General features: G+C 38.7%; 1 protein-coding gene across 1 annotated transcript in view; it reads right to left on the reverse strand.

Moving 5' to 3' along the window:
* reck (reversion-inducing-cysteine-rich protein with kazal motifs) overlaps window positions 1–13,954 on the reverse strand; it is a 37,520-nt gene that overhangs the window by 11,553 nt on the left and 12,013 nt on the right. Inside the window, exons 9-20 of the mRNA XM_033985454.2 lie at window positions 13,465–13,729; window positions 12,400–12,573; window positions 9,551–9,763; window positions 9,025–9,161; window positions 8,735–8,878; window positions 7,658–7,846; window positions 7,154–7,276; window positions 6,781–6,952; window positions 6,055–6,244; window positions 5,127–5,337; window positions 4,587–4,660; window positions 590–745 (exon numbers count right to left, since the gene is read on the reverse strand). Of these exons, the coding sequence (XP_033841345.1) occupies window positions 590–745; window positions 4,587–4,660; window positions 5,127–5,337; window positions 6,055–6,244; window positions 6,781–6,952; window positions 7,154–7,276; window positions 7,658–7,846; window positions 8,735–8,878; window positions 9,025–9,161; window positions 9,551–9,763; window positions 12,400–12,573; window positions 13,465–13,729 (2,048 nt within the window). The remainder of the gene's footprint in view (window positions 1–589; window positions 746–4,586; window positions 4,661–5,126; window positions 5,338–6,054; window positions 6,245–6,780; window positions 6,953–7,153; window positions 7,277–7,657; window positions 7,847–8,734; window positions 8,879–9,024; window positions 9,162–9,550; window positions 9,764–12,399; window positions 12,574–13,464; window positions 13,730–13,954) is intronic.

Here is a 13,954-nt window from a genome sequence, read left to right on the forward strand (position 1 = left end):
GAATATGAAGATAGAAGTTTGATTAACACAGCTACAAGATTACAAGAAGGTACAAATGGGGAGGTGGACTCATTTAAAAGATGGCAGAAAAGTTAATAGTTAAGGAAAGGTGGATAGAAGTAGGAGTAGCAAATTGTCATAACTCTTTTATGTTTTATGTCTTTTCTGCCTTTAATGGATGTGTAGCATCATACCCTCAGTTCCTTACCCTTGCTACCTTGGCAAATATTAATAACGTAGTGTCAGAAACATTACTTTCTATTCCATTTCAGTGACCCTGTAACCATGGACTTGAATGGATCAGCTGGGACAAGATGGATTCTCAAGAGTTTGAAAACTCAAACCTTGCAACAATCCAGCTTGTTCTCTTAGTAAAATTTAACATTTCAAACTATTGACAAACTGATCAAAACTGTACAAGAAAACAATAAATAAAATTGTCTCTATCTAATATACAAATATAGTTTGTCATAATGTAATTTTGTTCATAATGTAATTTTGTACATTTTCACAGACAAAATTAAAATCTCACATATTGAAGTGTAAATTTAAAAAATCTGTACTATTGAGTTGGTGTCCAGTGTGTTACCTGCAGAGGCGTGGGCTGCTGCTCCACTGGCGCGATGAGCACCACCAGTACATGGTCGATGCTCAGGTACCCGAACACGTCACATTGAGGCACGGACACATGGAGCCGCAGCACCCTAAGGACCTCCTGCACGGTCACCGGCTCCTCCCGCTTCAGCTGAGAATGCAGAGGACAGACATTTTTACTAAAATGTGGAATAATTTATAGTCAAGTAAAACTACAAGTAAAAAAGTGAAGTATGGATGAAATATTCAACTCAAAGTACTTGTTTTATACATTTACATTATTTTAGGCTTTAAATTCAGAAAACCAATGCTCAAGTGTTGAAAAATGGTTCACAATGCTTACATAATGCAATAAATTTTGATGCAACTAGAGTTGATACCATAGTAATCTAAAGTAACTAAAGCTTGTATAGAAAATCTTTTGAAAATTGATACTGCAAAATGCATCATATCAATTTTATAAAATATAAGCCCATTTGAATTGTTTTAGAATGGTCTTGATCTGTGTCAAAACTAGTATAAGACCACATGGTACTATTGAACAAAATATAATTACTTTGTACAAAAAAAAAAAGATGAAGGGTGAGTACAGGGGAGTTGACAAGGTGACCCACTGTCACTGTTGGTGTTTAATCTAGCCATTGAACTGCTGGCACAATTAGTAGCTGTCCACAAATATTACCCATTACGATTGCAACATCTACTCATTTTGTGTTTCTCTATGCCGATGACACTTTTTATATGGCTTTGATTGAATGTCTGCCATATGATTTATATGGCAGACATTCAACATTCTCTCCCACATGTTCTAGAGAAACTAGAACATTTTGGTTATATCTCTGGATATAAGGTAAACTCTAAAACTGCCCTATTGTTGATGAACATTGACAAACAAAAAGTATCTCTGCCCCCACAGGTCCATATCATTACAGAGGTAAATTATCTTACGTTCAGGTCTGTCTGTTTTAAAGAAAACTGAAGAGGACATTAGCAGCATCAGTTCCTGCCCAAATTGCAGTTGTTAAAATGAATATCCTACCTAGAAAAAATGTTGTAAGTTCCATGATTCCTCTACCTCCTCTAACAAGCTACTGGTGTAAAGTCGACTCTTTGCTTCAGAAATCTATTTGGAAAGGCAGGCATTCAGCTCTTAAATGGTCATCTTGGAGATTGGGTTGCTTAGCTCTGATCCCCAGGGAACTCCATATGAAGAGGCCTGATGGAGAATGTGCTTTACCTAATTTTAAACTCTATCATTGGGCCTTTGTGTCAAGGGGTCGGTCCTCTTGGTTAGATCATGGTAAAAATTCCTCATGGACGGGTATTGAAAAGGACCTAATTGAACCGTTGGGGTTGAAAGACTTTTCTAGGAATATCAACTAAGAAATGTAACTTGCGCTACAGCCCAATCTTGAGATACAACGTGTCCATAAAGTCTTTACAATTTAAAAATGTATTACAAAGGCAATTGATAAGATATCTTAATCAGATTTGTTCAATTGTACTCAGTGGTTTCCAATATCTTTAACATAGCTCCATAAAAAGAAGAGGTGTAATATCAGGTCAACGTGGCGGCCACAAAATTAGTCCATCCCCTCCAATCCAACGGTCTGGAAATGTTTGGTTGACAAACTCACAAGCATGCAGACCCCAATGTAATTAAAAACTTTTATAACCACTGAGAATAATATAACTAATCAAATTAATATATCTTCCCACTTGCCTTTGTAATTACATTTTAAAATTGTAGACTTGTAGAAGTGAGACTTTATGGACACACTGTATATGTTGCGAGTGTTTAGAGCAGTTGAGAAGTATTTAAAATGCAAACAATATTCACCCCTGTAGAATAACAGATATCTCCTATCAGGAGGAAAATCATTCCTAAATAAAGATGTTGATAAACACCTAATGATATATCCTTCAATCATTGGCTTCTTTACTTTTTGGACATTGCATATCTTGAACTATCTTTAGCTAGGATCAACAAAGCTATCGAACTATGGACATAACTGGCAGATGATATTAGAAGTGTTCTGCTCAGATAAGGTTTAATTCAATGCATCATTATAAGATTTCTGGTTAGTGGCTGGGTGGGGGGAGGGATGAGGGAAGGGAAAGTGGCTGGGTGAGAGTTGTACTTTTTCCAAAAAAAACAAACAAAAACAAGATGAAGATGTCAACCTGAGTATTTGCCGATGTATATTGTCAAACTGATGTTCTTCTTAATGAGAAATCAAAGATAAAAAAGGAAGGGTGAGTGAATCGCCGGGTCTAATAAAATGTAACGGAGGTGCTTTTAGAGGAGTAAAGGTCACTATGCAAATGGTCTTCTTCAGGGCAAAAGAAAAAGACCATTTGCATGGTCAAAATGCATTGGCATGTCCACTTTGCCTAGATAAAAGGCTTATTGTAAGTGAGAGTGCCTCGGATATCCCTTAATTTTCTTCTATAATTATTTTGTGTTGAAAATTACACTCTAATCTATTGTATAAAAAAATGTTTCAAATCATCATTGGTATCAAAATTGGTTTATCACGCCCCGTCCCTATTAAAGTAAAGTTAGAGCATTTTGTAGTGGCAAAATACAGAATTTCAAAATACAGAAAAATATATATTTTATAGTATTTTGTAATATTCTTTCTCCATATAATAATCTCTAAATATGGTAAAATCAGAACTGTATTTCATGTCCCCTGACTGCACAGGTAATCCCTTTCAAACTTTACTTAAACTGAACAAAATGACTGCACAGACAGTCCCAGACTGTGTGTTCTACACAACTTTTCTATTTAGCAATCAATACGTTCTAAAATTCATGCGGAAGTTCTGCTAAGCTAAGGCCTGTCCTTATGTGAGTTCATTGGTATTTTGTATGGGCAGAGGGAGCCGACCCCTTCTCTCTGATACGCCCACAGCCTAAAGAATGGATTTAAAAATATTGCATTAAAAACAAAGAAATGTCAGTGTTGCATATTAAATGCACCCCCAATTATGCTAAACTGACCTTTTTCAATGATCAAATTGTCTTCAATGAGCAGCTAGCCAACTTTGGGTCTGTTTACTTTGTGGTAGTGTGTGTTAGGGTTGTCAAAAAAATCAATACCAAAATACAAATCAATATTCAAATTTAAGCAGTCATCAATACTGAACAAATTATATAATTAAGACGAATTAGATCTTCTGGAATATATTTTTTTAGAATGTATAAAAACATAAGGTAAGGTTAAAGTTACATTCTATTGTGGTATCAAAATCACCTTTTGCAAACTCTACTGTGTATCATGTTAACTATAAAGTAAAGTAGACTAAACTGTATTAAGGGTTTGAAATATTATTTTGTATTTATTTTGTACACTTGTCAAAGTTAAATAAATTTGCATTTTTATGTCATATTATGATAGCTTCACACAGTTTATTCTGAACTTAAATTCACATCTTCGTTATTGTCACACTGACAACTGCGTGAGGGCACTCTAGCACAGCCATGCAGAAGAGGAAGGGAGTTGGCGGAGTTGTTCAGAAGCAACACCGAGGATGAAGAATTTAATGGATTTAGAGATTTGAAGTTGCTGCTTTAGTTGTCATGCCTTTAAAGATAAAATGTTTGTTCTTGGTCTCAGATTTTTAAAGTACTTATAGTACAGTGCGACATATATATGTTTTTTTTCCTCATTATTATGTATTTTTTGGCTGGAGCAACTTATAGTCCGGAAAATATGGTACATTAATTAATTAATAGACTCATAATTGTCTATAAGGTTGAGTTAACAAACACCAAATCTAGTTGTCTATGCCCTCATTGAGTAAGATGACAGCTCCCTCTTGTGGTAATCATGTGTAATTACATCTACTAGTGCAACCACCTTCACCTTCTGGGATGTATTTTGAGTAAATTCCATTTCTGGGAGGCCGTATTACCTTTCTTCCTGATGTTTTTGTTGTATTCATATGTTTTGTGTATATTATTTCTGTGAAACTGGTTTAGTTACCTTGGAGAAGGTGTTGATGTGCTCCTTGTTCCACAGGATCTGCAGCATGCTGGCACAGATGGGGCAGCAGGCTCCTGATGGCAGAGGGCACACACACAATTCTATTAGTTACACCTACACCTGAGTTTAAAGGTGGACTATGTAACTTTTCTGGTAGATAGTGCCACCTTGTCTCCATGGATACTATAGCTTTGACTACTAGAATGTTGTACAGCAAGATATTCAATTTATGGACACAAGCAGGTTATATCTGTTATATCTAAACTACTGTCGAACATTTTAATTAAGTTTTTTAAAATTCTAAAAAGTAAAATAGTCCAAAAGATAAATAAATACAAAATAATAGTAAACAAAATCCAAAAAAACAAACACTGTCTTTGATAATCATGTCTGAAAGGAGAATGAAAGGCAAACTTGACGTAAGCGGGGAAATCACAAAAAGTAGTAAAATCAAGATTCTAAAAAGATCAAAATTCAGGACATTTTACATAATATCAAAGATTGTTTTCCCATTTGTCATTAACACTTAGAGGCAGTTACCTGGAGGAATGACAGACTGACAGCCTGGGGTGGAGACTGGTGGACACTGGACGAGAGCACAGGAGGAGTCTGGGGCCGAATCTGACAGGGGCCCCACAGCCTGACAGGGGCCGGGGTAGTCCACTGCCACACGGTCTGAGAAGGCATCACATACAGTTTCATACGTCTCTCCATTATGACCACACACTGGCTGAGGGCCCCGGCAAGACTCCTGAAAGCATTAGGGGAGAAAAGCGAGCAAATATGAATAAAATATAATTAGACATATTTTTGGAAATATGATATTAGTGTGTAATTGCTGTGTTGCAGATAACATCACTGCATTCAATTGATTTATAACATTTAATACAGATGGGAGCAGCTAAAATGAGAATTGTTAACATGCACAATTTTGTTGTAATACAGTGAGTTCTAGGGTCTAGTCATTATGAGATTCAACATTTTTTTATTCACCTTTAAAACATTTGATGGCAAAGCAAAGTGCCTCCCATCTGGGAATATGATATCTTCACATTTTAGAATCTGAAAACCACCATTAAACATGGATAATGCTGAGGTTTCGATACTACCATAAGCCGTCATGTACCTTTTAATAAGAGGGAAGTAGAAATATAAGGCATCATTTTTTGGATAATTGAAAGAACAAAACACTTTCATAATTTTGTTATTTTGTCATAGTAACCGAAGAGTATAATAATTATTCACCCTAATTTCAACTATATTTTATATGGGCACAATCCCTGCTATAAGCTATTAAGCTTTGTTAAATTTTGTTTTATGTCTCCACAGAGAATCAGCAATCAAATCTAACACAAATGTGGTCTTTTGGTGGTGCTTACAAAAGTGCCGTAATCTATACTAAATTTGGTATATGCTCAAGCAGGACAGAAGAATTTCTTAAATTTAGTAAGATTAGGGGCAGTAGTACCTGGCAGTGTCCCATGTAGGCAAGGCTCTTGCCGGCCTGCTGCAGGTGGCACAGACTGGGGTGTACCAAGCCCTCAGTGTCACACACAGGCTCCACAGTGCTGCGGTCACAGAGAGAGGGTCTGCCCACACACTCAAACTGAGGACAGTCTCCCAAGTCGCTCAGGCACACACGGAACCGCAACACACACCTGTACACAGCACAGCAAGCATTAATGTTAAGGTTAGGTGAAAGTTAGCCTTCATTGGAAATTTAGCATAGGACCCATCCTTCAATACCACTTGGGCAACTTGTCAGGAGCAAATCCTAAACTAGACTTGGTCAGGACTACCTTAGTGAACATTTTGAATTGATGGGGGACGCCTTGGGTGCCTTGGGGGCAATAAATGTTTGATTTATCCAGGAAACCTATCCAGACACAGGGGGAGAAACATGCAAACTCTGCACTGGAAGACCCAGGCGACCTGGGAGTGCTGTACTGTCTGCTATTTGTCAGTGCAGCCAAGTTTAGAAGCCTGGCTCACGCCAGATTGATATGTGTCCCTCTGAACTGAGTTTATTATTATCAATGTGTGATGGCTCTCACTGAAAGTGATTGGAAAACGTGGAACGTTATTACGATTATTTGAATCTGATTGGTCGAAGCGTTTAGAGAACACCAAATTGTATAATTCATTTATAAAAAAATCATGGATAAAAACATGTGTATAACATGATGTAGTATACCTCTGGCCCCTGAAGCAGGGTTTGCCGACACAGGGGTTGATCTGGCGGCACTGTCCAAACACAAACTGGTGATCCTTGAAGCCCATGCAGCGAGCCACACATGCACTGGGATAGGTGCGTCCATTAGACGCACACACAGGGATGAAATGGTCTGGACAGCTGCATGGAAGACCTATGGAGGACAGGAAGGATTATAGAAAGAATCCGCTAAAAATACTCAAGAGCCACATTAAATCTCTCCTTTTGACCTGGTTTGATAATACCTTTAGTAAACATCACAAGTATTACATTTAAAATGTAGTCAATTAAATTGGGGTACAAATAAGCACTTCATTGTGGTGATGAGAGTAGAGCACAGAGCAGGGGGACATACCGGTGAAGTGGTGCCTGTCTCTCTCAGAGCTGCCCTCGCTCAGACACTCTCTGGTGGAGCACACTGTATCACCAGAGAAGCACGAGCAGTGGTGACAGTCGATCTGGAAGGACGTCCCGTGACCTGAGCAGACACACAAAAAAATTACTTTCTCTGTACATTTTAGTAAGAGAAGGCTTCATTCACACATACAATAGATACTTTAAAATTATTATATTATTATTTAATAATATTTCAATGGAGAAATTGCAATTAGCCAAGTTTGACTATCACAAAATCTGAAAAAATCACTGAGGATTATGGCAATACACTCAAATACATGTAAGTAATATCAGAGCCTGGTATAAAGACATTTACAATAGTCTTTTAAATTGATTGTATATGATGGGAGAGAGAGATGACACGTTTATGAAGGCAAAATCTTGATTTTTAGCTTTTACTGGACAAATATTATATAATATAAAAATTATGTCACAATGCAGTCGCCCATACACCCATACTCACTCTTCCTCTGCCCGCCCACCACACAGGCCTTGGTGGTGTCCACACAGGGCATCTCCACACAGTTTTCCAGACGCCCACTGGCCCCACAGCTGCACACCTCATAGCAGCCGGCCGGAGCACTGCGGGAGGGCACCTGAATTAGAGCATCCTGCTGCACCAGGAACTCCGATGCCTCTCCCAGTTTACATGCTGAAGACACACACACTTCAATAAGATTTAGGGAATAAAAAATGCACATTGGAGTTGCACAGAAGTATTGCAATGAAAATCAAATTGTAATTTGAGTTTTCACAATTATCAAATCTTATAGAATAGAATGTCCTCTGCAAAGAACAAAATATCCTTTTTTTATTCTGTGGTACATGCTTAGACCTCTGCAAACATATTCAGTAATGCATGTTCTGAAATGCATGAGATTCTTGTCATTCTTTGTCAGTACATACTTCAGTCTTCTCTCAAATGTTATATTGCAATATTTTCTGATCTATATTATAATTCAGGCTATATTTTCTCAAACAGAAAACACTCCACCTTTTGATGTCATGTGGTAATATAGGAAATGTTCCACTGTGTTTTTAAACTCCAAAAACTCCTTCACTAGAATCATTTGGCTAATTTCAGCCCTGGAATTGCCAATCTACCCTAAACAAAAGGTAAAAGGTAACTGTTAAATTAAAAACTACCACTACAAGAAATCACATGGTGGAATTATTTTGAGGTTTGGAGATGGAGACCATAAAGGATTATAGAAACATGTGTAAATGAAACAAAACACAACTCTGGGTATGTTTTGATGAGATAAAAACATTATCACATGGCTTAAAGCTCACAAAAATAATTTCAGGACTTGTAATACTCTTGGAGTGTTTTACTTTTTAAACTAAAATTGCAAATGTAATTGCAATTACAACACTTTGAAAAAAGCTTAACACATTTATTTCCAAAACTGCACAGCCCTAATGTACATAAATAAAACTGAACTCGGAGAACACATTCTACATAAATGCAGAATTTTAATGGACTATGATGTAAATGTGAGTGAGAAAGTGAGCGAGTGAGCTCTGGTCTATACAGTACCTGGCACACAGATGTACGGGAGGCAGTTGTAGTCATCCAGGCAGCCCCGGCGGTTCACCTCACACAGGTGGTTAGTGGAGCAGGGGTTGGGATTACATGGGTGGATCACCTCCTCCACCACACTGGTTGGGTGGATGCTGGGAGCTGAACATGCACAAACACACAGACACACAGACATACATACATACTTATTATATAGTGTATCCATGTCTCCATGTCTCTATAAGGGACATGGGACACTGGTAGGATATAGTCTAAAGCAGTACTGTTATGGTTCAGTAGTGACTCACCGAGGTACGTGTGCAGAGGGATGCAGCGCTCCGGGTCATCCACCGGGGACAGCAGCTCACAGATCCTCTCTGGAGTCTGCCCCTCGTGGAAGCGCCTCCTGTCCCCACACTGGGTCAGGATCTCCACACAGTCAGACCTGCACATACACATTTAAAATATATTTCACCGTTTTATCAAAGATCATTACAAATAGATACTAAACTAGTGGGAACAAATCACTGCTATCATCACATAAAAGTGAAACTATACTGCAACCACAACCTAGAGTGCGCTCACATTTGTGCTGGTTTGTTTGTGGCCTAAAAAATATACATGCATTAAACCTAATTAGTTTAAGAACAACAAAACAGAATTCTTATCTGCCATGCTCCTTATTTAATATATATTCTTATGTTATAGCGTCACATGACCACAAGCTATTCTTTGGCACAACATCTTACAACATTTCTAACACAAAGTGAGTCTATATCTAATGTGAGTTTATATCCAATAACTCAATGTGCCTCCTACTAGTGTCTCACATACTTGCAGATGAGGCTGCCTCTGGACTTGCTGTGGCAGGGTTTGATCTGCAGTACACAGGCCACAGCCTTCCAGGTGTCAGGGAGGCACTTCCTGATGTCCAGGACTGGGATGTTCATGTAGGGCATCTTAATGGTGCCATTGGACCACAGTTTGAAGTCGTTCCTGGCACCCTGGTCCGACTGCACGTTACAGCTGCGGAACAGCTCTGTGGGCCTGGACACAGAGAGGAAGTCCAATCATCTCATGATCAGCTACATTTTGTTACATTCACATGTACTCTTGTGGTACTTAAATATGTTCTTTTTTTTGAGTAATTCCTGGGTTTTAGATGTCATAATAACATTTTATAAGTCTATAATACTGAAAATAGATGGGGGGGGGGCAGTTAAAATGAATACTTTTAAAATGCTGATTTCTGTTGTAATATGGCAGGTTCTAAAGTCCAGAGATAGAAATTAATCACTTTAAATTGACTACACTTTTCACCATATAACAGTATTTTTACTTGAGTACATATTTTTAGTTCTCCACAACTCTTCCTCACAGTTCATAGAAGACACATCAATTATGTTAAGTTATATTACAGGAAAGGCATTGAAATATGAACCTTGACTTGATATTATTTTAATTGCTAGTTTAAATTTTAGTTGTGGTACATTTATCTCCATAATACTTGTTTAAATATTGGTCTGCCTGGTACAAAATATTTTCAAAGTCTTGTAAATGAATCTTGTAATGCCAGATTTAGTAAATTAAACTAGTCAGAACTACTCATATGAAAGAAATCTAACCAATGTGGCTATTCATTTCAGTTGAAAACAAGACACAGTGTTCCATAGCAGAGGCATTCTGGTGCAGCGGCTGTGGTCAGTGATGACAGATCTGGGTTGGAGCTCTGGGTGTGTCCCTCGTGGTTATGGAGGACTTGTTTATCCACTGCTGGGCCTGTCTAATGTGACTCATCAGGAACTCACTCAGTCCATAGTCATTTAAGCACAAGCAGTGACTCAATAGAAAGTCTCACATATTATCACTTTTACTGCACAGTCAGTTAAGCAGCTAAGTGCGTTGTTTTTTTGGGCCAAAATAGATAAAATGGAACTAACTAAATTGACCTAACGTTGTCAAGATTTCAAACTCGATTTTGATACTAAGGAATAGAGTTAGTATCAATACAAATTCCAATACCACAATGATGACAAAAAATCTTTTATTCCTTCTTTAGACAGAATTGATTTTCATCATTAAATAACAGCACTTTCTTTCATATTAGCATGTGTATATCTATGTAAATCCTTAGTAGTACAGGTAGGCTATATAGTGGTCCATGGGTGTATACTGGTCTATGTGGGCTTATACTTGCTCTGATACATCTTAAAATCATTCTAAAGCTATTCAGGAAAGGTTTTCTGTCCTGTGTATATATATCATTATTTGCTTTCAATACTAGTTTTAGTATCGATTAGTTTTTTTATTTTTATACTTTTGACAACCCTAGTATGAATAAGTTCCACATTAAACAACTATTACAACAATCTAGAAGAGGACATAATGGATATTTTTTTTTCCTACAGAAAATGCAGCATGAATGATTACTGGCCTCCTTTTCTATCATAATCAGTGAATTTATTAGTTTATTGTCCCTTCTTAGCCCCATGAGACAGTAATGTCTAATACCCTAATACTAATAACATACAGTAGATGAGACTTGAGTTTGCCCTCCGCCCACAGTGCGGCCCCAACCCCTGTGGCCCCTGTTAGTGGCCCCTGCTGCTCCAGTCTTCACAACACAACTTTGAACTCCTCAGGGCTCCGCGGGGCTATCACATACACGCTGGTATACTGCTATTATGACTATGTTTATTTATTAGCTTGTTGGTTATGGAATGTTCCCGTCCCCAGGCTTGTCGTCTGAAGCCACTCCAGATATAAGTTTCTCCTGTGGTTAGAGTTTGATGGTACATGTCACGATGGAGCTTATGGGTTTCTGAAGGGTCAACAAGTAATGGGAACATGAGGGTTGCAGTTGTCTAAAAGATGAGCAAAATAGCTGTACTAGATCATGAACTAGAGATATACGAGGTCAAAACCAGTCTATGTCCTGACTAGTATGATGAGTATGATGACTGAAACATGGAGGTAACTATCCCAAAGTTTACTCTAATTGCTGAGTCATTGGGCAAGATACTTTACCGACATTGGCCACTTGAATGCCAGCTGCAGAAATGACCAGACCCAAAAATGCACAATCTTGTCTCATCTCAGAAGCTATGATGAGTTGTTTTTGGTTAGTACTGGAATGGGAAACCGCAGCGGTTACAACTCTCATCCACTAACCCTAAGGTCAGCGGTTTGAACCCTGCTCAACCAGTACATACTTTGGTTGTGTCCTTGGGCAAGACACTTCACCAACACTGCCTCCAGTCTGCATGTACGCTATGAGAGCAAATGTGGGACAATAGATGGAAATTAGCCCATGGCGTGTATCTCATGTATGTCCATTAGAGTAACATGCACTGTCCTAAACAAATAAACTTAAAAGCATAAAAGTGTAGGACAAATGCAAACCAGCTATCAACCACCTAATTACATTACAAGGGGGAACAGAGTGTTTTAAGCTTGGGATAGGTTGAAAGCTAAATACATTTGGCATCTCAAACATGCAGAAATTAAACTTAACAGGATTTCAGGTGTGTATGTGACCTCATAGAGTAAATTTATCATAATATTATACCTATGTTCTCGAAAACCAATACCAATGCTAAGTTATCCAATCTATTTCCCAGCCAGAAGCCTATGTCCGCTTTAACCACACCTGTATTGCTGTGTGTCCTGAGCAGTGTCTGCACCTGTTGTTGAAGTTGGTGCAGTAGCCCAGGTCCTTGCATCCCAGTTGGCAGGGCTCCCTCACGTCGGACAGGCAGCTGATGAGCTCGGCCTCCACAGGGTTGTACTCGCACAGCTGGTCAAAGTCCTGCCACGTCTGAGAGCCCCAGTTGGTGCTCATCTCCTCACACATCTCTCTATGGGTGACAAAATCAGTGTTCAGTCCACATGTTCACCCAAAGGACCACCAATTTTACATGTGTTCTACAGTTATTTTACAACTTGAAACATAATATTAAACATACAGACTAGGCTCCTTATAAATCAGATCATGTGGTCTGTAAAAATATGATTTTCTTTCAAATACTCACCATTATTTCTGAAGTAATACAAGATTCCTGATTAATTGCTTTTTAATTAACTGAATAAAGGTATAGCATGTAACATTTCAGGTGGTCTGCAAAGTTCTCCATGGAGATGCCACTGCTTGACTGGAATGTTCCACATTATGGCATGAAACTTATTTATCTCCATGGAGACAAGCAAGTATCTTTAGATTTATTTTCTGGCCTAAAGGGTTTATTGGCCTTTAGGCCATTTGACAGCTGTAGCATGAAAAAGGGGGAAAGAGAGCAGAGATATGTGGAAAATGGTCAAGGGAGGTCAGCCCACAAGTCGGTCCAACACCTTAAAACACTACCCCACCAGCAAATAAACACACATAGTTTGCAAAAAGAGTTTGAAAGAGCCACTCAGGCCCATGAAAAATTATAGTAGAAAGTAAACTTATCCAACCCCATGTAGACAAGTATGGCATTGAGTAGCTAAGATGGCACCAGGCTAATTTCCAGGTACAATCTGTGGAGGCGCCCCTGCTCCCACTAAGAATGCACATTTTTGAGGGCATTTTGCAAGTAAAACACCTGTAATTAAATCAATGCATGGTTTATATATCTAATTAATGCCACACTATGGAGCATTACAGGCAAAGCAAACAACATTTCCATGGAAAAAAGCAGGTTCCAGAAAACTTACATAGTACAGTTACATGTACAGCCTGTGTAAGTTGGATGTGACTGGATTGATACCTGCAGAGGGAGGTGTTGGCTTTGGCGCAGCAGTGCAGTTTGGCCTGGTCCATCTTGGCAGGATGGGGAGTCTCCTCTTCAGGTGGGGAGGGGGGGTGAGCGCTGCCCAGGAAGCACTGCCACAGAGGGTCCTGGGGGAGGGGCTGGGAGCCACACTCCTCAATTAGACCTTCCATGATTTCATGCTCTGTGTTCATGGTGCGAAGGATCCGACGACAGGCAACCTGACAGTGGCTTTGCTCGGCTCGGTCACAGCAGTACAGGCCTGGGGGAGGGAAGAGTGGAGGATTTGGTAATTGGGAAAGATTCATATTTTAATTTGTCAATATTTCAAAGTTTAAAATCCCAAGTAATGTCTCCCGCTAAATTTCAGCCCAACATAAATGCCCCAAAACATCAGCAAAGCTTTTCGGTGATTAGTTTCCCTGTATTACTTATTTCTCATTTCAAGCCAAATAAACTCTCCATTCTCTCCACTGGTATTTTTTTC

The sequence above is a fragment of the Periophthalmus magnuspinnatus genome, chromosome 20, assembly GCF_009829125.3.
Source record: "Periophthalmus magnuspinnatus isolate fPerMag1 chromosome 20, fPerMag1.2.pri, whole genome shotgun sequence".
NCBI lineage: Eukaryota > Metazoa > Chordata > Actinopteri > Gobiiformes > Gobiidae > Periophthalmus > Periophthalmus magnuspinnatus.